The 24,102-nt window shown below is 41.9% G+C and overlaps 1 protein-coding gene, 1 long non-coding RNA gene and 1 pseudogene across 2 annotated transcripts in view; all 3 read right to left on the bottom strand.

The window, feature by feature from the left end:
* Nucleotides 1-1,180, bottom strand: part of Arhgap10 (Rho GTPase activating protein 10) — a 300,009-nt gene extending 298,829 nt beyond the window's left edge. Inside the window, exons 1-2 of the mRNA XM_019208745.2 lie at nt 1,058-1,180; nt 747-885 (exon numbers count right to left, since the gene is read on the bottom strand). Coding sequence (XP_019064290.2) covers nt 747-885; nt 1,058-1,180 — 262 coding nt within the window. The remainder of the gene's footprint in view (nt 1-746; nt 886-1,057) is intronic.
* Nucleotides 1,181-1,595: 415 nt separating this feature from the next.
* Nucleotides 1,596-6,856, bottom strand: LOC104868129. Its single transcript, XR_781958.2, has 3 exons — nt 4,786-6,856; nt 4,559-4,691; nt 1,596-2,379 (listed from the first exon to the last, which is right to left on the bottom strand). It is a non-coding gene; the product is annotated as an uncharacterized LOC104868129 (long non-coding RNA).
* Nucleotides 6,857-9,881: 3,025 nt separating this feature from the next.
* Nucleotides 9,882-13,223, bottom strand: LOC104868130 (annotated as a pseudogene).
* Nucleotides 13,224-24,102: the final 10,879 nt, after the last annotated feature.

Here is a 24,102-nt window from a genome sequence, read left to right as displayed (position 1 = left end):
CTTGCACTGATTTAAAAATGCACAGATTACAGCATAAAGTATGTGTCCATCGATGATGGCAATCCTGCATCTCTACAGTTAGGATCTGCTTCAGCCGTACTTACAAGAGTGGAGAAACAAAAGGGATAACTGTATCTCCTTACATACTCATCCAGAACCGCACAAGTAGCTCTAGACAAAGAGAACAGCTGGTCCAAGGCCCCTAGGAGCCTCCTGCAGAGTTAAAGGTGGGGTGTGTCGGTCAGCTTTCTGCCAGTACAACAAAACGCCAGAGATAAACAACTCCTACAGAGAAAGCTTTAGAAATTGTAGTCCATGGCTGGGTAGACCCTCTGCTTTGAGCTCTCTGAGGTGGGGCCAGATAGGGATGACAGGGAACATTTAGTGGAACGAACCGCTTACGTCATGGTCAGAACCACAGAAACAAGAGGAACGGGCTGGGGTCCCTCTGGGGTGCACCCCCAGTGACCTGAAGGTCCCCCACAGCACCCTCCTTCCAGGGACCCCAGCAGGGTACTGAAGCGATGCCCTCATCACACACACTTAGTTGCTAAGTCCCCTTTCTACTGAAGAGCCCCAGGACTTGACCTTCGGTGTGAACTTTGCAGTTTGCCTCTCTGCCTTTCTCTCCTCCTCTGCTCCCCACTCCTCCCTGTCTGCTCTCTCCCTGAAGATTTCCACGCCGGCTGCTCGGACCTCAGAGGCACCCCGTCCAGGACGTACTGACACGGGCGATTCCCTCTGACCTGTAGGAGTCAGCCCGTTCCCGCTGCCCACGCAGGACCTGGCCAGCTTCTCCCCGAACACAGGCCCCTCTCTCCCAGCCACGCTGCTTCCCGCCGCTTCCGCTTCCGCTTCCGGGTTGCTCTGGAAAGACTCAGCAAACTGTTGGGAGGGGGTTCAGGGAAGTGTTGGGTGCTCGGCATCCTGAAGGGCGTGGAGATCGGCTTGGGCACCCACCCAGCTGTGTGGGAGCAGGGGCCTTGGAGTGGGGCCTCCTGGAGCGGAGTGGTGACCTTCGCGGTTCTAAATCCTCGAGTCCCCAGGAATTAATTGCTTGTCCTCTCCGCTGACTCGGGAGTGGCCGTCTTTTTCCGGCCTCCCCAAGGTCACGAGCTTTCAGGCTATCTTTCCCCTTCCAGAAGACTGTTGTTTCTATTTCCGTCTGGGTCTGCTTCATAGCTTCTAACTGTATAACTCAGTGTATGATGTGACCACACTGCCCTGCGTCCTCCAAGTGCGTGCGTTATCTCCTCTCTCTCTCTCTCCTCTTCTCTTCCCCTCCCCACTCTTGCTGTCTCTCTCCCCTCCCTCCGTCTCCTCTCTATCTCTCTCCTATCTCTGTCCTCTCTCTCCTGTCCCCCCCCACCCCCGTTGTTCCTGGGGATGGAACTCAGGACCTTGCACTTGAGAGGCAGTTGCTTGCACCACTGAGCTCAATCCCCAGCCCTGCTCCAAACTCTTACTCCTTTTGAGCTTAACAAATTTGGTTATTTTCCTCTCAGAAAAACCTGGCCCTTCCTACAAAAAGCCTACAGGTTCTCCTTCCTTGGGTTTTTATTTATTTTTTGTTTGTTTGTTTTTTGGTACTGGGGATCGCACTCGGGATCTTGCGCTTGCAAGGCAGGCGCTGGAACCACTTCCCTCCTTTGGATTTTAAGATGTCCTTCGGAAACATAGATGTCTTTGTTCGTGGTTATGTCACACCAGTCCTGAAGTAATGAATTCTATTGACTCAGTGGCGACCAAGGGAGGCCTGGCAGTGGAGAGGAGAACAAAAACACAGAAACAAAAACAAAAACAACTGAGAAGACAAACATCAACTACGATCTTTCAATTATATCCTTCTACATTTTTAGAAAGTGTTTTTATTGGGAAATACATGATAATGTAATCAAGATGATACTGCCCCCCAGTGGGCATTTAGAAATATGCCGAACGTGTTTCCTGAACATAGTGCCAGGAATTTAGAGGCATTTGGGTGGACGATCAGGATGGTAAATATCCCACAGTGTGCAGAAAATCCCACACAAGATGCTAATCGCCAGCTGCTGGAAAACACCAGAAGTGCCCCTGTCTGCTGGGGCTTTGGCAGCCTCTGACCCCTGTGCACGTCAGCACGGCCCCAGGACCCTCCTTTAGGGGTCAGGCCCAACTTGCTTACTTCCAAGAGTTTGACGCTTTACCTCTACGTAGTCCTGTGTGCCTAACCTGCTCTCCACGTTTCCTTTGGGTAGGTCCAGAGGGAGCTGTTTGGGAGGGGGGTGAAGGGCCCTACCGGGCGGTACGTTCACATGTCCTTAACTTTGGATTCCTCTTCTGTTCTGGGTCCATGCAGTGGCTTAAGGATTTTCTCTCTGAGCTTGCTTGACCAGTTTTCTATAGAAGGAATACACAGAAATTATTTTCATGGTTCATACTGTCAATCCTATCACTGCTACGTGTGGCGGGAAAAGTGCAGGATGCTACAGCTTAGTCCTGTCATTAACTCCATGCTTTGGGGGCATTTAGCTCCAGAGGCTGCTTCGTTTTCTCATTGCCAAAGTAAGACGCCATCTCAAATAAAGATAATCAAGGGCAGGAAAGGCAGCTCAGCTCGAGTGCTTGCTGGGCCGTGGGAGGCCCTGCATGGCGTCACCAATTCAGCAGTAGTGGGCAGGGTGGGGGCGGCATCTTGAACAATTCAGGCTTTTTTCCCCCTGCAGGTCTGGGGCGGGAAGAATGCAGAAAGTACTGGTATAGCAGGCACTACTGCGTGGATTCATGAAAAGGCAGCAGCAATTTAACCCACCATTATTTTTGCACCATCAGTGGAAATGTGAATATAGTGAAAAAGTCAAGGAGGCCCTGGACTCAATCCCCAGCAAGGAAAAAAAAGAAAGAATGAAAAGCACTTGCGTTTTGATTCTGGCACATTTCCTATCTTTCCCTTCACAGCTCTTTTAATATCTTTCTTTCACAAGTTAGAAGTCAGTGGAATCTTCAGCGAAGAAAATGACAATGATGAAATTAGATTTCCCTATTACTTTCTGGCGTGTGTTGGTTATTGAGCTAGACATAATAAAAAACACACATTTCAAGTGATTCTTCCGCATTCTGGAAAAGATTAATCTCCTATCTGTCTTGGTTTTGTCAATATATTTGGGAAGTATTTATTGATCATCTGCTGTGTGTGAATCCCAACTCTACATACCAATGGTTGAAGATACAACACCAAACAAAACTGATTCGCTGCTTTCATAGAGCTCACATTTTGGATTACCAGTTTCCACTATGTGAGAAGACCCCTCAAAAATCTCTCAGGGAATCCAAGGAGTCAAAAACATTTTCACAGCTGGGCATGGTGGTGCACACGTGTAATCCCAGCACTCGGGAGGCTGAGGCTGGAGGATGGCTGGGAGTTCGAGACCAGCCTGGGCCACATGGTGAGTTCCAGGTCAGTCTCACTAAATAGTGAGACCCTGTCTCAAAAACAAACAAATAAATAAACATTCATGTTTTTAGTTTTTTTCAGGGTGTTCACATTTGCACCGATTTGAGGTGCAGGTGTGATTGTTTGAGTTGCATGCTTCATTAGTTGCTTTTTGCCTATAACCTCCTGCCTCATTGGAAGAATAATTGGAAGAATGAATTACATTTTTTAGCCTTGGAAATGTCATAGATATTTGTGTGAAAACCAAGTAAGTAAGTAACTCCTAGGGAGATAAATGATAATATTTGTTGTCAGTGATAAGTTCAAAAAGTTTCCAGCACCAAATAGACAGAACATAAATCTATATTACATTGTTTATTTAAAATTATTTCCACAATAAAAAGGGCCTAAAATAACTGGAGTCCTGCCATAAAACTTGTGAAACAAGTGCTTCTCAGTGGTTTTTATTAGTTCATAGTGTAAAGTTCACATAATATATATATTAGTTCATATAATATTATATTAGGTAAATACTTACCTTGGACTTTCCAGCTTATATTACATATAATATATATCTTAGGTGAATACTTACCCTGGTCTTTCCAGCTTGTATCACTTTACTGATGTTGCAATATGAATATGACATCAAAAAATATACAAAGGGCTTTTGGCAAAGCCTCTGCTTTGGTTAAGAGCTAATTTCAAAAGTAAAAACAAAGTCAAATCAACTAACATCCTTTCATTTGGGAAGCTAGTGAAAGGCTAACAAAGTTCAATATGGTGGTCTCCGGGTAGTTTATCTGATCCACTTCAGTCCAAGATCTGAAGACCAGATCAGACTTCAGGAATAAAACTACTTAACTTTCAGGAGATTGGTGAATATTTGCAAAACAAAGCGCTTCTTTCTAAGCAGCTACATTAAAATCCTGGAACTGTGTTGTCCACCCAGTCCCACCTTTCCACCTGTAGCATCATCTGAAGAAGCGCAAACGAAACCAGACATGAGTCCAAAGACGGGACTCGTGTACAGGAAGGCATTTTCAGATTCTGAGTCTGGGTGCCTGTCTGGAGTAGGAATGCGCCAGGGCTGTCTCCTCCTCACGGTTAGAGAGAAGGGCAGAGCCCACTGGTGTGGGACCCACTCACCTGGACCCGCTCTAGCTGCCATACACACAGGGGAACTGCCACCATGATGGATACCAGGTAGAGGGTGACTATCAAAGGGTGGACGCACTGTCTCCAGTTATTTTTGGAGGATGCCCAAGGCATGTCTGCCTTCCTAGAAGCAAGGAGGAGACTGAGGAAGATGGCAAAGGGCAGTCCCAGCCTCTGGCTTTGTCAACTTATCATAAAGAGCTGGCGGGCAGCCTTACCAGCCGAAGCTGTAGGAATGTGAACGAGTGCAAATCCAGTAAATCTGTAGACAAATTCAGTAAATCGGTAGGCAAATTCGGTAAATCTGCAGGCAAGTCCTTTCTCAGCCAAAGCTTTTGAAAGCACTGTCCCAAATGGGAGGGACAGGCCTGAAATGTGAGCCACTTTTCTGATGTCACAATCCCAGCTGCAGCAGGCTTGTCAGGTGAGGCTTTGACATCAGAGCTAGGCTCAAACCCACCCTTGAGCCTTCAAACTTCAAATCCTCTGAGCCTCAATAACCAAATTCATCCGTTTAACAACTTAGAATTAAATTAGATAGCATGTTTATAATCCAGTCTTCTAGTGTACCCCAAACCCTATGACTCAGCTCTTTTTGTAAAAAATTTATTATGTTGGAAATACATAATTATTACATTTATTGTGGAGAGTTTGTGCATGTACATAGCATATCTTAGTTCTTTTTTTGTGTCTCTTTCCTCTCCCAGACATCCCTGCTCCACGTCTTATTCTACTTCCCATTTGAAAAAAACTCTCTTTCCATTTTTTCAATCCTTTTTTAACACGCTCCTGTTGGCTCAAACCCACTGCTAGTACATGTATGGCTGTCCATTTGTAAAAGGATCTAATACTTTTATCAGCATCTTAACTAACCAAATTAATAAAAAGCTGCACAATGGGACCATCACGCACGTATCACCAGTGGTTCCCATCACCCAGCAGTGAGACATAGGAGTTAAGGCCCCCTTGTGAAAGTGTCAAATCCCTTTTCCCTTCCTTCTACCTCCCTCCAACTCTTGTTCCGCTTACCTTTTAAAAAGATCTCTCTACTTTCTACTTCCTATGATGTCTTTTATTTTGCTCTTTAATTCTATGTGATACATAAATCTGTGTATCTGATTTACTTCACTTAACTTTATAGACTCAAGGCGTGTCCATTTGTCTATTAATTCCTCCTGTTTATCCTTCCTTAGGACAAAGTATTACTCCATGGTGCACAAATGTCACATTCTCTTTATCCATTCATCTACTGAGGGGCATTCAGGTTGTTTCCAATAATTAGCTGTTATAAAACACAAGTATGCTAGTATCACTTTCTTTCAGGAAGATGACTTGAAGGCCATGTGGTTAAATTAGAGTGTTTAGTTTTAGTTTTTTAAAGAATCTCCATACTGGCCTCCACAGTGCTTGTACTAGTTTACATGCCTACCAACAATGCAGATGGGCTCCTTTTCCTCTGCAGCCTCACCAGCATTTTGTTCTTATTTGATTTCTTGATGACACCCATTCTATCTGAAGGGAGATGAAGTCTCAGTGTTGTTTTCCTTTGCATTTCTCCAATAGCCAGTGATTTGAACTTTTTTTCATGTATTCATTGGCCGCTTGCACTTCTTCTGAAAAGTTCCTATTCATTTCATTTGCCTGCTTTTTGATTGGGTCTTTTATTTGGGGGGGGTCTAATGATTTTTTTAGTTCTTTATACATTCTAGTTGTCAGTCCTCTGCATGAAGAATTGCTGACAAAATTTTTCATTAACACCTCCGCTATCTGTCTACTTGTACACTCTGTAACCTCCCTCACTACCTCCTTGTTCTGTTTTCTAACCTCCCCTGCTCTTCTTTGTAGTACTTCCATGGGAGGCTTCTGCTATCCTCCCCCTCGACCCCTCTTGGACTGGCTCCAGGGCAGTTAGGAATTGCAGGAAGCACTTTCTTGCCTAGTCTTCTCATGTTTCTGTTGCAGGTGTTTTTTGGGGGGTATCCTTCTGTTTTGCTTTGTGCTTAGGTTTATGGACACTTACTATGTAAAGACTTTGTTGCTAGTATAGAGATCTCTGTTGGTCACTTTTCTGTGATGTACTTTGGGCATAGCTAAAAACAGTCCTCTGCCTCTATCCCAAGATCCAACCCCCTTGTTTAATGGTAGGAATACAGGGTGACTGGCTTAACTCTGAGTTCTCTGAGAAACTATTTCAGTATGGCTAATGTCATATAGATAATCTGATTGTTGGCTTGTAGAGAAAACCCATTAGTAGCAACAATTATGCAACCCTGGTAATAGCAAGCAAATCAGCTACAGTGGTACTGTCTAAAACAAGTTTGATATTAACATATCATAAGAACCAATTACGTACCACCATTAATGTGTTAAATTTTTTAAATATAGAAAACATTTATTACTTGAGTTAACTAGAAACCAGTGAGGAAGCAAGAGAAGACACTTCAGCAAATAAAAATGAGTCTTCTTTAAATTTTGAATGATTTATTCTGACTTATGAAATCATTTGGGAATGGAAAAGAGCATAGCAGTTTGTCCTTTAATGTGAAAAAGATGGGGGCAAAGAAGCCAATTTACTTACAGTGTATATAAGATAAAACATGATGCTGTCATCCAAAATCCTATTTTCACAGGGTAGTTCGCATTCTGGCTTTACGGTCTTCTTAAATCTTTTAAAAGATGCAGTGTTTGATATAATAATCCTCTTAACAATAGCACCGTCAATCATCCACATCATAGTGCAGTGCTGTAATTGTTAACTTCTATGTTAACCTGAGTAAGCAAAGCCCAGCTGGCAGGAGTAGCATAACTCCTGGTGTGGCTGAAGGGATTTACTGAAGACAGAAGACCCCCGGGTGCGAGTGGCACCAGCCAACAGGCTTGTGGCCTGAACGGAATGGAAAGCGGAAAGAAGAAGGAGGTCTCCCTTCTGTTTCTTCAGTGAGCTTCAGTCTTCACCACCACCTTGGCGTTTCTGTCTCCAGGCCAACAGGACTCTGCAGTGAGCTCTAGGTCCTCAATCCTTGAATGGATCCTTCACACTTCCAGAACACAGACAGCCCTCTTGGCCTCTTCCACACCTGACTCTGCAGGTGGCCATTAAACTTACCTTGTGAATCACGTGCTTAGTACTGTGTGCTATCCTGCTACTGTAGTGAGCCTTGACTAATACAGGTGTCTTCATGTGATCTTTCTCAATTCATCCTCCTAAACACACCATGAGGAAGGCTGCTCTGCTTTTCCCGTTGTACAAAGGGGGAAATAGTCCACCAATTACACTCATGCTAATTTTTTTAAAAGTACAAGTGGAAGGGTCAGGGATTTAGCTCAGTGGTCCTGGTGCCTGCCTCAAAAGCACAAGGAACTGAGTTCGATCTCCGGTACTGGAAAAAAAAAAAAAAAAGTATAAGTGGACACCAAACTCTTGGGGCAAAATATAATAAAATGTTAGCAGTTATTGCTTCTAAACAATACAAATTACAATGACTTTTCATTTTATGCAATATACTTTTCTCTATTTGCCATACTTACTGCATTTTAAAGATGCTGTTCACATGAGAAACAGCATATGACAGTACCAAATTTCTCCCACTGAGTTGCTGATATCTCACTAATTTATCTACTAAGGATTTGGAAGCAATAAATTAAATGCTTCAAAGATACAGGATTTTTGTGTACAGGTAAATGTGAATAATTTAGTTTTTTCTTTTTATTGAGTTTATTGGTACATTTTAGGTATACAGTACAGTTACATTCTTTATTGGGATCTCGAACCTTTACATGACAGGTCTTGGTTCTCATTTTTTCCCCTTGTCCCTGCCCTCCCTTCACCCCCTCCTCCCTTCCTATTTACAAACACTTTATTTCCATTTTTTTCATTTTCTCATATTTTTTTCTTTTCCCTTATTTCTTTTTATGGAGCAGCAAAGTTTCCTCAATTTTGTATAGGAGATTTTTTAAAGGCTTTATTTGTAAATGATAATTTTTTTTAAATATCTCATTTCAATAACACTGACCATAAGTGTTTTTTTGGTATTGGGGATTGAACTCAGGACCTCGCACTTGCAAGGCAGGCATGGTGCCACTGAGCTAGATCCCCAACCATAGGTGTTTTGAAATATGTGGACCTTAAATCATTTATCTCAAAAAAAGTCCTTATTTTATTCCCCCCCACTTTTTTTTGTTTTGTTTTGTTTTTTTTGAGACAGGGTCTCACTATGTAGTTGAGACTGACCTGGAATTCACTAGGTAGCCCAGGCTGGTCTTGAACTCACAGCAATCCTCTTGCCTCAGCCTCCCGAGTGCTGGGATTACAGGCATGTGCCAAAATGCCTGGCTTATTCCTTTTTAATAGCAGCAAAATTGTTCCCCAAGTTTAAAGAGGAGAGTTAGGTGTTCTTTCTTACAGTCAGTTTTAGAGAAAGTAATTAAATCATTTTCTCATTTATCTTCTAAAAAGGAAATACATTGCTGAATTAAAATAAGGTGACAGAAGTGTCAAGGAAAATACTTTCGTAAGAGAAAGTTCCCCAAATTTAAACAGGAGAGTTAGGTGTTCTTTCTTAAAGTCAGTTTTAGAGAAAGTAATTAAATCATTTTCTCATTTATCTTCTAAAAAGGAAATACATTGCTGAATTAAAATAAGGTGACAGAAGTGGCAAGGAAAATACTTTTGTAAGAGAAATGTTCTGAAAATGAATCTTCTTAACTAAAGTTTTAAGGGAGGTGGAATAAAATTGATTAGAAATTCTGACAGAGTTCTACTGAACGTTGAAAGAAAGCACTGAGTAGAAGTTCACTTCACAATGGAGACGTGGAGTCCCTTGCTAAGATGAGACGCTGGTGATCTGACTTGAGGACCATATGTTCCCAAGTGTGTTCTAAGCCCCATTTCACCACAGATGAGACGTACGATCACCTGTCCAGCAGGAACCGTGCAGTAGCCCCCTTTCTGAGCATATGCACATGTACATTGGCTTATTCAATTCTTGCAATAATAGTATGAAGTAGATATTATGAAGCCTATTTTACATAACAGGCAAGAAAGTTGAGGTGATTTGAAACAGGATCGTACAACAAAAAGGTGGCAGGGAGGGCGTCCTGCTGTGGAGGGCTGGCTCTGGAGCATGTGCACTTCAGGATTCGCTGTCAATGCATTTATTAATTTATCAGTTGGCCTGAAAACTATTATGAATATTAACCAAATGATCAAATGGCTACTTATATTTATATTTATGTGTGCACTCCATGGTTACATGGACTACAAAAATATTTTAAATAATTTCTTACTCTCACAAATGTTTTTAAACTTTTTTATTTTTCCATCTTTTAATGTAAAACACTATGTGTGTGTGTGTGTGTGTGTGTGTGAATATTCAAACATTGATGTATATAATGGTAAAAGACAATAGCAGTACAATGTTTAAATGTCAGAGCAGCATTAAGTCAACCTCCATCAAGCCAATACAAATGGGACAATAGATTGATACTCAAACCACTTGCTAGATTGCATCACAGTTATGACTTAATTTGAATCGTCTTTAATATTCCAATTTTAACTGATGCACTATCTCCAACAGAAGCATGAAAGGTTTAACATAATTTCTGAATTTGTCGGAACTCTACCAAAGTTTAGTTGACTAGCTGTTATGCTACCTCCTGTTTCTCCAGTTAACAGCAGGTAGCCTCTGCTGTATAGAAAAAGCCCATTTAACAATCCAGATTCATATTTTCAAGGGGAAACTATTTTCCACATGAATTCCTTTAACAAATAGGAAGTGTGACTTAGTATGATTTTTAAATCATTAAATTGTAGACAAACACTGGTAAACAGACAAAGAGACTTTAGAAAAACATACTGAATATACTTCATTTAAGAAAGTTATTATGTGCTGGTAGAAAAAAGCATCAACATCAGTAACACCGAAATGCTTAAAATTAAAAAAAAAAAAAAAAAACTTCTTTTTTATCCTTATTAGGCCAGGAGGATGGCATTCTTACTGCAGAAATTTTCATTTCAGGAATGGGAGCTTTCTTAATGTGTCCAATTTCTGTTCTGCTCCATTCTTTTAATACCTGGCTTACTCTAGGATAAATTACAACGGGTTTGACCTCTAGAAGTGGTCTTTGTTTCAAGATCTGCACATACTGGCAGATGTTATCAATTTTTTTTCAAGAAGTTCAAGTGGAGATATTTCTTGTAAAGATGTTGTCAGTATCATTAATTCAAGCTGCTGCTCTTTTCTTTCATTCTCTCAATTTGTGGGTATATTCTTCATTAATCAGATTGCCAACATCACAGAGAGCTGTTACAAAATGTTTTTCTCTTCTAATATATTAATAAGCTCCTCAAAATACTAGAGAGCAACTTCTTTATCACCCTGGATCGTCTGAGAATGAGACTTTTGTTCTTCTGCCTTTTCAATAAAATGAGTAATATCTGTCCAATGTGTGTCAGTTAACTGTTTCAGCAGTCTCTGAGGTGTGTCCTTTTCTTTCAGATAGGCACTCTGAAGATTGTCTATAGGATGACCATGATGTTGACCCACAGTAAGACAGTGACCACAAGCTAACTTTTTATCTAGTAGACAATAAACATTTAGTGGTTGTCTCTAATGTTCAGGACAGAAAACCACATCCGTATGTCATCTTGCTGATATTTTTCAATAACAGCCCTCAGTGCAAAATTAGCAGATAAAGGTTCAATGCCAGTTGGAGTAATTTCAGTAACATTTCTTCAGTGAGGGCACTTGGGTGGAGTTCTTAAAGGTCTCCATATATAAAGGTTACCAGATGCCTGAAGAACGTTTGCCAAACAACTTCTACAAAAATTCATGAGAGCATGGTCGGACATGAGGATCTTCAAAAATACTTAACAAATGGGACATTTTAGCTCTTCCTCAAAAATGTGCATTACCTGTTTTGTTGGTCTCCCGATAAGGACGCTGAATATACTTTATCTTCGACTCTCCCGGATTCTCTTTCTCTGTGGAGTCCTGTAAGATGCTCTTGCTTCTCCTCGGAGGGTGGAGGTTGCCTGGCTCTTCCTGTACCCTCCTGCCATCACAGGAGGGCTCCGGCTGGAGAAGGGGAAGGGACGCCAGTGAACACCCTTCCCGAGTCCACGGGATCCGCCGTCAGGACCCCAAGACTCCCCAAATAACCCAGGGCAGCTGTCTGTGCTACAAAAGAAAAGGGATACTGAAAGAGAGTTTCAGAGTCACCTTCTCAGTAAAAGAAAGTTTTCAGACTCACCGTGAAGAAACACCGACAAGGCAAAACAGCAAATATTTTCAAACTTTATGTGCTTCTCCAACATCTGTAACTTTGACACTTTGAAAACACTTTTTGCTTCATCTAAATTCCCATTCTTTCTAAATTGTTTGAGATACTGATTTATCTATATTTCACATAGGGCTGTATAATGTTAATGAAGTTGATTTTTCATTTTTTTTTATGGGTTCTTTACAACAGTCATTTTCTGTTTGCTTTAAAAAGTCTTTAAAATGTTTATGGTAATATTCAGTAACTGCAATTTTGACATCCAGCAAATTAGTATTAAATCTGTACAAAACTTCCTTAACTCCTTTGCACCACTTGCATCATCTAATTTTGTATGCATTGCAAGATAACACTGCCTAGATCACTACTTTTACTTTAAATTCCTCACTGACAAATATTTTTGTTTTTAAAAAAGTAAATCAAATTGAAAAGGAATCTCAGAAGACCTTAAAGCAACTCTTTTTCTGTTCATTTTAGTGTAAACAAAACCTTGCCTTATATATACTTTCCCAGCACTTGAAGATCTGGAAAATTGATGGTTCTGTGTGTCTACATCTTTGCATAAGCACACACTTGAGCTCGTCAACTTATTTTCTCACCATAAGGAGCACATTTGGTGCAGCAAGACCAATTCTAGAATGACTATAGGTACCACTGAAAGCTTATCTTCTAAGATAGTGGTAGTTTTTCAAATGAAAACATTTATCCCAGACCTAAAACAATCCAGTTGACACTATGCCCATAGAAATACTGAGGGAGTTTTAATTATAAAATACATATGGCCAAACGAGAAACACAGTTTTGTAATGACTTTGAAGAGGCACCCACACCATTCTCACTACACACACACACACACACACACACACACACACACACATACACATCAACTCTTTTCCTTTCAATTAATTTTCAGCCATCTACAACCACCCATCTGAAAAACAAACACTCCTCTTAAGAGATTCCAAAAAAATCTCTATGCTATTCACTCCAAAAACATCTGACGAAAAGCATGGGAACTGTTGGCAGAGTTGGGTGATTCAAATATCATCTTCTGGATAGCATTTTACCAATTATAAGTCATAAACTCCTTTGTACTTTTTCTCTTAATGTTAGCAACAATTTCTGCTTTATTCGGAGGACACTACTATACAACAGGCTATGTACTAAAATGCTCAGTCCTAATATTTTACACAAGCCTAGAAGTTGAAAGTGAATGCCCCCACGAGAGAGGCTCCAAAATCTATGAGCGTTTAAAAACCCTGTAAGTACATTGTAGCTATTAATACCGTCACTGTGATGACATTGATAGTATAGTGACACTGGTAATCATTCCAGTTCCTAGAACTTGAGTTCTCTGTCTCTTGCTCTCCAGGACCACCCTGGACTGCTGCTGTGGAAGCAGTAACCCCTCCAGCGGGCAGAGATGTTGCTCACACCAGTGCACAGCTTCTACAACCTATTGGACAACCTTGCCAAGCTCCAGAAGGACTGTCCCTGGTTACTCCAGCTGAAAAAGAAAGCACCCAGTGGGTTACACAGTTTAGGAAATGAGTGTTTGAAGTCAAAGACAAAGATTCTTATGGGATCCATAGAAGATTCTAAGCTGGCTTCTTTTTGAAAGAAATACAAGTTTTGCATTGAATATTTAAGCCTACAGAGTCACCAAATGTAGAAGGCCTGTGATTCTGAATTACTACTTAAAGGGAAACTATATGTCAATCAAGAACACTGAATCTTATTCAAAGCAAGCATAAACTATGGTGTATGACATTGTATTTTGTTTTTGATACATCTGACCCCCATCTGGCCTCCCTCAGGAAGAGACTGCGGAGAGCCTAAGGTCCTTGTGCTCCGAGAACAATCACAGCCCATTCCTACATCCTGCAGCCCCCAGTCTAAGCCTGAGAACAACGCCTACACTGATAAGACACAACACACCCACCCACCTGCTGGGTAACACCACTGGTCACTGTGGCCACATATCAACCATTCTCACTCCTCGAATCCCAAGTCTTCCCCTTTGCATCACACATATAAGCCCATCCCTATAACTTCCATCTTCATCCACGAAAGACCCAGTTCAATAAACTGGACTCAGACTCTGTTTTGGAGTTACTCCAGAAGGTCCCTCCTGGAACTCCCAAATTCTGGCTGGCTGTGTTCTTTAAAGGGTCATCACTATTTACCTAATGTCCGGTGCTGAAGCCTGGGAGGTGGCATTCTACAGCCCCCTTTCACACACACACACAGGGGCTACTGATACACCAGCACCAGAGCTTGTGTTCATGGATGTATCACAGTAGTGATTAGACTGTGAGACTATGAGTCATCGCTGATGGGCACACTGGAGAAATAAAGTTCTAGGTACCGAAAAACCCCACCTCATTCATCTTTCATTTGTACAAACAGACATACACATAGCTCTCTCCATCCAGCCTCCAACAATCCATTGCTCGACTGCATTCAGACCACACAGCTGACTCTGGGGAGGGGTACTATAATTTGGCCAGACAAGATTTAAATTAGAAATTACTTTATGTTACCCCGCTTAATTTGCCAACAAAAATGCTAAGCATCAATTTTATGTAGCTGATGTACCAGTTTTTCTTTTATTGCAATGATAAAGATACTCATTTTAACATGTCAAGGACTGTAATGATGAGTCATTTATTTCCACAATTGCTTTCACAGGCTTGATATGTCCACCGTCACACACCAGGTACTTCTTTTGGCTGTGTCTGGAGATCACTGTAAGAGAGGTAAACATTTACAGAGCATTACTTGTTGCCCAGGGCCAGCAGGAATCCATACCCATAAACCACAAGGAGTCTAAGAGCCGGTGCTTCCTTTGTCTGTCCTCTCTCCCCGTGCCCCAGACTGGCAAGCCTTGGACAGACCTGGCATGAGCAGCCTGAGTTACTAAGACTACGATGCAAGCATGTACTATACCTCATAAGGAGACTCCTTGCTAATACCCTCACTTCTGCCAATGCTCCAGCATTTTTCAGGATATCTCAGTCATCTGCAGAGATTTATTTACATAAATTAGGCAAGCACATTCTTCCTAATTCAACACCAACTTTTAATATTGTATTGCTCTATTAATCGGCATCTACTTCCCTCATACTCAACTACTCTCTCTGAGCTTTCACGCTACGTGTGCATTTCTACATATTCATTGTTTATCCTAAGTTTGAAGCAGGGATAAAGGAGCATTCACCAAGACACCACCCAGATAGCTTAGTCTAGTTAACCAGTGGTGTCACAGTTTGCACACACATCACGCACACATCCAAGGAAAATCACCAATAACCTGAAAGCGCCTTTGGATAGAAGCAGGTTGAATTCCATAACTTAGGAGTCGCCCAGCCTGAGTTCATTCTGACCTTACAAAACTAACGAAGGCTCCAAGTGTAGAGCGCTCTGTAGTGGGGTCTGGGACCCACTGTGCTCTGCCTGCTGCTGCCTGACTCCAATCCCATCGTGCTTCTTGCCATAATCGTTCTGTCTCCTGATCTCATCTCTATGTGGTGCCTGGAGTAAGTATTTGGAAACTGATAGGAAAACTGACACCTGATCATCTCACTTCTTCCCCTGAAATCCTGCTGTGGCCTCTCTTTACCCTCTGTGGAAAGTCTGCAGGAACCGCTGCAACCCACTGGCCTCTGGTTCTTTCCCCACTGAAGTCTTCACAATCTTGCTCTGCATCTAAACATCCAGAGGACACCGAACCTGGACTACTTCTCCGGACCCTCCTCGAGCCACACAGTCCCTGCAGCTGCCTCTGTGACATCCAGAATGCTGCCTGTCACACAGCTTGCACACCCCACTCGTGGTTGCTGACTGGACAGTCCAAGGACCTTTCTGGATGAGTCAGAGGGAAGATGTCTACCTTGGTCATCACTCTTTCCTAGCTTCAGACATAGTCAGCACTGAATAAACAACACACTGAACTGTTAAGCCTGTGAAGAGCTGGGATGCTGAGGCCAACAGAAATTGAGGGAGGACAACCCTGACCCACCCACTCCACCACTGTGCCTTTACTCAGCAGTTACAGGAGAGATCGCCTGAATAAAACTAAGCTACAATGAACAGAAGACATGGAATTACCTTTGTTTCATTTAATGCATGAAGTGACTGTAGTTAAGCAGTAAACAGTTTAGATTTCACGGACCAGGACAAACAAGAACAGAACTTCTGAACTCACAAATTTTTAACTTCCTCTTTTATTGACTGCAACAGAGGAGTCTGGCAGATACAGTCTGAACTCAGGCTGCAAGTTTTATTTACTCAGTTAATTATTTAACAAGTATTGCTGACAGCCTGCCACAGACCAGTCATTGTTATAGAGAGACTCAAAATACTAGAACTGGCAGAATCCCACTCCCTAGAAATCACTCTTGAAGGAGGGCTTTGAGGATGGAAAGAGAGAGGGGAAATAAAGTACATAATGATTTCAAGTATGAGTATGTACTATAAATACCTGGCCAAGAGGCTGGTGTAGGTAATAGAGGGTGGTGAATGGGAAGAGAAAGACTAGTATTTTAGAATGGACTAACAGGAAAGCTCCTCTGAGAAAAGGACATTTAAGTGCAAAGTGAGTACATACAAAGGATCCAGCCATACAGAAATCCACAGGGAAATCTTTGCAGATAGAAGAAACAACTGGAGCAAAGCCCTGAAGGTGGTGGCTTAGGAAATGTTCAAGAAACAGAGGCTCCTGGTGACCGGCAGGTAGATTGAGGACAGTGCAGAAGTCCACTGCTTTCCCTCGTAGATCTTGGACATTGGGGGGCAATCAGTGAGAGTGGCTGAGTGCTGAAACAAGGTTAGGGCTGCAGGCTTTCTAAGAACATGGGAGGCCCTTGGTTTGCTCAAACAGGCAGCTACCAAGGTCCAGTTACGTTTCAGAAGATCCTTCTGGAACACCCTGCCTTGGAGCCAGCTGACTATAGACTGAAACCTCTATGAACTATGACCTGAAATAAAACTTTCCTCCTTTAACTCGTGGGGGTCAGGTACTTTGTCCCAGCAGTGAGAAAAGTAACCAAGACATATACACATATGAGGTATAGAAATGTTACATTATATGAAAGAGAATAGGATATACCTATACACAAGGTTGAGGATCAAATGTCAGAGGGCAGCAGTGACTATTTCCAGGTGGTATGTGTGTTTCAATACCAACAGGGAAGACAGTGGCAGGGTCTGAGAGCGCAAGAGGACCACCTGTGTGATGCAGTCATTTGTGAGCATGCTCTGTTACATCAGGAGTGCGCAGATGTGCGTTCATAGTCTCAGGTTTTATACTAGCTTTGTGATCTATATTCCAAAAATCAGGCAGTGTAGTACTTAGCCCATTCTGTATAACACTTAAAATGATATTAAAAGCACTGTATTTTTCAACACCTGCGATCTCATCTTATTTAAAAGCTTCTGCACTGCAAGAGAAGCAACCAACAGAACTAAGACACAACCTACACTGTAGGAAAATATTTTTAGCAGCTGTTCCTCAGATGAAGGTCTACTATCTAGAATACATAAAGAACTCAAAAAACAGAACCCACAAATATAAAAGCCCAATTGAAAAATAGGCATCTGAAATGAACAGACATTTCTCAGACAAACAAGCAAAAGTAGCAAAAAAAAAAAAGAAAAAATATTCAGAATCAAGGGTCAATGAGAGATGCAGGTGAAAACAACACTGAGATTCCACCTCACCTCAGAAAGAATGGCTGCTATCAAGAAATTAACCCATAACAAATGCTGGTGGTGCTGTGGGGAGAAAGGAACCCTTCTCCATTGTTGGTGGGAGCACAGACTGGTGCAACCACTATGGAAATCAATATGGAGAGAGCTAAAAAAAACTAGGATTAGAGGTCCCATATGACCCAGCTATTCCCCTGGTGGGTATCTTCCCAAAAGAATTAAAAGAATCATACCTCAGTGATATATATTCACCGATGTTTATAGCAGCACAATTTGTAATAGCTAAAACTTGGAAACAGCTCAATTGCTCATCAACTGGAGACTAGATACAGAAGATGTGGAGTATTACTCAGCCATAAAGAATAAGAAACTTGGGCCGGGGATTTGGCTCAGTGGTTCTGCTGCCTGCCTTGCAAGCACAAGGGCCCGAGTTTGACCCCGGTATCAAAAAAAAAAAAAAGAGAGAGAAACTAGAGACTATAGCCTCTACGTTCTTCTAGATTTTCCTGACTTGGATCCTCATCTATCAGTTTTACAGCTTTGAAAAGACTTCTGTACTCCAGATGCCTAACAGCTGATGAACAATTTAAAATACCTATCATGTGCCTAACATTTGGTGTGTGGAAGGGCACATTCATTCCAGATTGGTTTTCTCATCTATCTGTAAAGACCAAACTGGTGTCTAAGCTCCAGTTGGAAGAACTGATAAAAATTAAGCATTACCTACTAGGTGCTACTGAATTGCTATTGAGAGATGGCCAAGATAAACAGGAGTCAAAAGTCAAAGAGCCCTGCAAGGGGAGAAGTGAGAAGCGAAATGAGCCTCAAGTGTCTGCAATCAAACCAATTTATCCTAAACCTAAGAAGCATAGTTGAGTGTAATGTTTCTGAAGGGAAGAATGTAGAGTATAAAGGGCCTCAAGTGACCACCAGGAATGTAGACAACATGATTGTGTGATACGGCACCCTTCTTGGCTAAGGAACTTACGAAGTGACGAGTCTGATGCTACAGTTACACACGGTCATGACACACGGACCTAGGAGAGGTGTCGTGAGCGAAAGCTGGGCTCCATGACGTATGCAGGGCTCACCAGGGCAGACGCCGAGGAGACAAACAGCGAGGCCCAGGGCCTCCAGTGGGGCCCAACAGTCACTGTCAAGCCAGCAGAGATTACAAAAGGAACAGGCTGAGGAAGTTCAGACATGGAGCTTGTGTTTAGAGAGCGGACCAGTGAGGAGGAGGCAGGATGATCTCACTAACCCAGAAGCTCAAGGCTAGTGAGATCCCACCTCTGAAAGAAAGACACACAGTAGGTCCCCTGTATCCAGAGATCCTAGATTTTTAGATTAGCCCAATGGTAGACAGCATGTTAAGCCGTAAAAAGGAGAACACACATGGCAGAGGCACATTCAGGCTTCGAGATAATTCATTTCAAAATGAATTATCATTATCATCATGCTTTACCTGAGGCAGGCAATGAAAAGTTTTATAAAGTCATTTTGATCACAATATTATTCTTCTTTTATATTAGCAGCGGTTGGGATGTCACACACGCCAAGAAAGAGGAATGGGGAAAAGGAAGCACTTTTTAAAGGTTGTATATTCCACTAGTTAATACCAGCTACCGTGATTCCACACTAAATTAGACGACATGTGGCCACATAAGAGAGGTAGGTAGCTGTGTGGTTAAAGCAAGGGCTATGAAATGAGACAGACCTGGGTCCCAACAGATGGCTCTACCACTTCCGAGTACTATGTCCCTGGGAAAAAATAATTTTATAATTTCAGTTTTCTTCATCTCTAAGAAAATATATCTTGAGAGGTTCGTGTAAGGAATTAAGTCAGATAATGTGTCATACGGTGCCTGCTACTCGATACATGCTCAGTAAGAGGGAGCTCCTGAAATTCACTAAATCCAGTAAGGCATTTCTTTGTGTGACGCTTTTTCTTATTATTACATAACCGTGACAAGGTATGACTTCGTGGGAAGCGCATCACATAAACTGTGGGAGAAGGTCAAGCCTGGCTAGGCCAGGTGCACCTCACTCCTGTCTCCTGAGCTAACTCCCCGAAGTGTTTAGATGCTGGGCTCAACAGGCTACACCTTCGCCCCTAGTCCTTGGCTCCTTCGCCCCACCCAAGAGTCACTCCGCCATGTCTGGCCAATAAGATATCGCCAGACGTTAAACGCTCCTCCCATGCGCCGCCCCCATGATTCCCTATCTAAACCTGTGCATTTCCTTGGTAAAGTGGAAGCATTTCAGAAACCTCGCCTAAGTCTGCCTGGTGATTCTGCACCTCGCCCTCCCGGTCCGCCTTGCCCTCCCAGTCCGAGCTACCGAACAGAACCTTGTTCAGCAAGTGGGCTCTCCGATGACAATAATAAACCAGTAATTTCTATAAATATGTGAAGCTGGAGAACAAATCATCAGTTTGACACCATCAAATTCTTTTACTGGAGGGTGATCTACTTTAAAAATTTATAGTTTCACAGGCATCTCAAACTGTAGAGTTTTCAAAAGCACTGGAGTTGCTTAAAGAAGGGAGGGGAAGGATTTATGGTAAAAAGCCAAAATGTTGAAAAACTGAGTAAAGAGAATTTTAATGCTATCTCAACATTTTCCTCAACCCATGGAGTCTATAAAACTTTTTAATATAACATCAGTTTACAGTTTGTACAACCAGTGATTCATACTAGTCTTGAAAAATTGTTTTATAAAATACTTCTGAAAAGTTAACAATTTTCTCATGCTTTCCAAATCTCACTAGATCTTTACATTTTCACATTTGCACAATCACAAGATTCCCCTAGTACTAACTGAAAAGCACTCTATCACTATAAAAACATAGCCCAGCTTTAGGTGCATTTCTGGTGATTCGTGTTGGAGTTATCAAACGATCATATGGAAAAGGGACAGGAGGACGTGTGATAAATATGTACAACTCATTAGCTTAAAAGTTTTAAACTTGGGCTGTGACTTTAACCCAAAATTCAATTAAATGAGAAAGTCATCTATAGTAACTCTACTACTACTATGTGCCAGCAGTATATAAATGAAGAAAACCCCATAAGTCCTGAGCCATTCTAACAAATTGCAGTGGCTGAGTTTATTACACTTGCTGGACAGTATCAAAAAGCCCCCTGCCCAATTATACATACATACATACATACATATATATATATTAGTAGGACTCAATTCTTAACACAAAGAATCCCCATTTTTTAAAAACCACAAATGCTTTGAAGGACCAGAAGAAAAATTATTTGTGAATTTAGTAATTTCGCTCATTTGAAATTAGCAGATTTTTCTCATAAAGCGACAGAGGTTAAGGGAGGGGCATTTTCACTCATTTTTGCTTAACAGCTGTGCACTGAGCCACCATTACTGAGAGAGCAATTTTCTCTTGTTCAAGTTCTCCACTGTAATTCAGATTTAAAGGTCTGATTATTAAACAGAAAAGCCCAGATCACCAACGGCCTTGTCAATGAGTAGACAGCGAGATCTTGGTATCACCAGCTGCCAGCTCCACCGCACCTGATGCTCGGGGTGGGGAGAGATTCCTGGATTCTGATTTCTAACAAGTCCCTGGGAGTAACACCCAGGTATTGTCTATGAGTTACCTGATCCCAAGCAATATTATTTCCCAGCCAGCATTACTTTTACCCAACATGCTAGTGAGATATGAAGCACCTATCGGGAAGTGGATATGCTGTGGGGTACATTGCCAGGCACACTGTACACTGTTTGGTGATCTCTGTCCCAGCTGCTCTTTCTGTACAAAAAACTACTGATAACTACCAGGAAATAGTTTTAATCACTTTCCTTTTTCATTATTTTTATGTTACTAGTAATTTTAATACCATTCTCCGATTTTGAAAAAAATATATGAAAAAGGTGAGTAGGGAGTCGGTGAGTTCATTTCTGTTTCTAAGTTTTCTCAAGTTCTAAAGTTTAACTAATATTCTTACTTTTTCCTCAAAAAATCATGACTACAAAGCTTAATTTCAAATGCCCCACTAATAAAATTAAACTACAATAGAATGCCTTCATAACCACCTTTCCTATTAGTAGAATTAAGTGCAATTAATAAACCTTTGACAGTTTATACACCTTTGGAATACAGTACCCCAATTATGATACTATCATCTCCATCTAAAAAAAATCTAAAGTTTATTCACAACAAATCGATCTAAGATTACTAAAAATCCCCCTTATAAATTACAGCCAAGAAAAGTCCAAAACACTAACAAAGGATGTTACATAGATAGTTTTTGTTCTTAAAAGTCAAGTAATTATAATTCATAATGTAAAATAGGAAGAAAGAGGCTAAAGCTGTAAGGGAAGTGGGAAGGGTAGGGGAAAGGAAATAAGGGACAAGAGAAAATATGAGAAAAGGAAAAAAATAGAAACAGTCTTTGTAAATAGGTGGGGGATGGAGGGGATGAAGGGAGGGCAGGGGTATGTAAATATAAATATAAATATAAAAGAGGCACTTTAAAATATCTTTTCTTAGGGCCAGGGATTTAGGTCAGTGGTGCCACCTTCTGCCTTGCAAGCACAAGGTCCCGAGTTTGATGACTGATACCAAAAAAATAGAATATATTTTTTAAAATGCAAAAAAGATTAAGAGCATCAGATATTTTATGCAGATATGCCCAAACCTAGTTTTTAATCCATGAATCTTGGTGATTCTGGATTCCATTAAAAAAACAGAAAAATTTGAAAAGATTTTAAAAGCATTTTGTAAAGTGAAGAGAAAAAAATGAATAAGATGTATGCGTTTTTTTTTTTTTTTAATCAACATCCCTACACTGAGAAGGTAAAAATAACTCTCGTTCTTCTAAATGAAATCGTCAAAAATTTCAAAGTACATGACAGGGCAGGATGTGTAAGAAAATGCTCGTTTGGGGAGCCAGTTCTTAATTCTATCATACATTTACACGCTGATTTTATAAAACTGTGAAAAGGTAAAAGTGGGTATTTGGATCCTTTGATCCCTACCTGGACCAGGAGCCAACAACCTCAACGCTGAACACAGTGGGTGTTTATAACAACACAGTGGACTCTTGACTTTTGAACTCGATTGGTTCCCGAGGGATGTTAGGTTGTAAGTCAATACAGCTGAGATCTGGATGTTTACCTGGGTACTCGGTAAAGATAACAAGAGGCAGATGAATCTTCTATTAACCTAATTAACCCAAATTGTTCACGTCAGGAGGGTGGTTAACTTGAGAGGACGCTGTACCGAGACGGGGGAATTATTTGTTGTAAAATAGCTCTCTCTTGTGGCAAAGGGAGGCAGAGCTGCAGAAAGTTACAAAGACTTCATCCAGTACCAAACTGTGGCTGGGACAGGAGACAGATGGAAGCGCGTGGCAAGGAAAGGGCCCAAATGGACACATCTCAGCTGAGAGAAGAGGAAGCATCCAGCACGGCAGAGAGGAAGAGGGCAGAGAGGAAGCATACAGCACGGGGGTGGGCCATACAGGCTGAGAGGGCGCTCAGGACAGGCAAGGAGAGCAGTACCCAGCATTGTCCCCATTTAATTGCTTGTTAGTGGGCTTTTCGCTCAACCTGGTTGGCTGTGCGCGCCTGCAGACCCGGGTGGGGGCTGCGGGCAGCAGGAGACAGGCAGGAGACTCATCCACTTTGCAGGCCTTTCCCTTTAACCCCCACCGCCGCTTGCATTAGGGGCCCGGTCAAGGAGGCAATAGTGGAAAAAGGACTTTTCCAAGGGAACCAGGTCAGGCAGAGGCTGCTTCAGGGAGCTGCTTCCTGGGTTGGCTCCCCGGGAAAGCTCCAAGGGAGAAGGTAAGTGAGACCAGCTCCTCTGTGCTGTTGGCTCTGCCCACCTCCCAAGGGGAGCGGGACTGGCTGGAAGCTAAAGGTGCCATTCATTCCTTAAGGGAAATGACCAGGATCAACCCTCCCCCACCCACACACTCAGCCAGAGCGGGTCTCCAAGCAGAGACCCTCAGGTGGGTGCAGCAGTTCCTTGCTGCCCTGTGCCTGAGCCACCAGTGGTCTCACAGGCCCCCTGGCTCCCACTCTTCCCTGCTTGACCATCTCGCATTGGCAAAATAATCAATTGCTGTGAAGTAATAGGATTTAATTTCACATTATAAATCATTTTGACCAGAAGAGGTGAAATTTTACATAGCAAATACAGTCAAAGACATAAATTTTAATGAATCATGACTTGTGTTAGTTTTTATATTTTCCCTAAATTTGTTTTCAGGTCAAGGGGAATAAGAAATTAGCACATATATACTTTTTAAATCCCCGTGCAACCACTGTAACCTCATAGAACTGAATGGAATTTTGAAACTGTGGCCAGTGCCCATCTGCCTTATATGGGTCAATACTTGTTTCTTACCAATGTAGTAGCTAGGCTCTGAGTCTGGGCTATAACTTACTGGGTTTTCTGAGTTTTGGTTTGGATCAAGCCACACGTTACTGAAGAGCATGATTTAACTTTTTTCCCCCCTTTAAACAGTCACACTGTGTAGTTCAGGCTGCCCTTGAATTCACTGTGTAGCCCAGGC

Source organism: Fukomys damarensis, unplaced genomic scaffold (genome assembly GCF_012274545.1).
Source record: "Fukomys damarensis isolate Sample0158 unplaced genomic scaffold, DMR_v1.0_HiC HiC_scaffold_38, whole genome shotgun sequence".
Classification (NCBI taxonomy): Eukaryota; Metazoa; Chordata; class Mammalia; order Rodentia; family Bathyergidae; genus Fukomys; species Fukomys damarensis.
The sequence above is the reverse complement of the archived record's forward strand: the minus strand, read 5'-3'. Positions and strand labels throughout refer to the sequence as shown.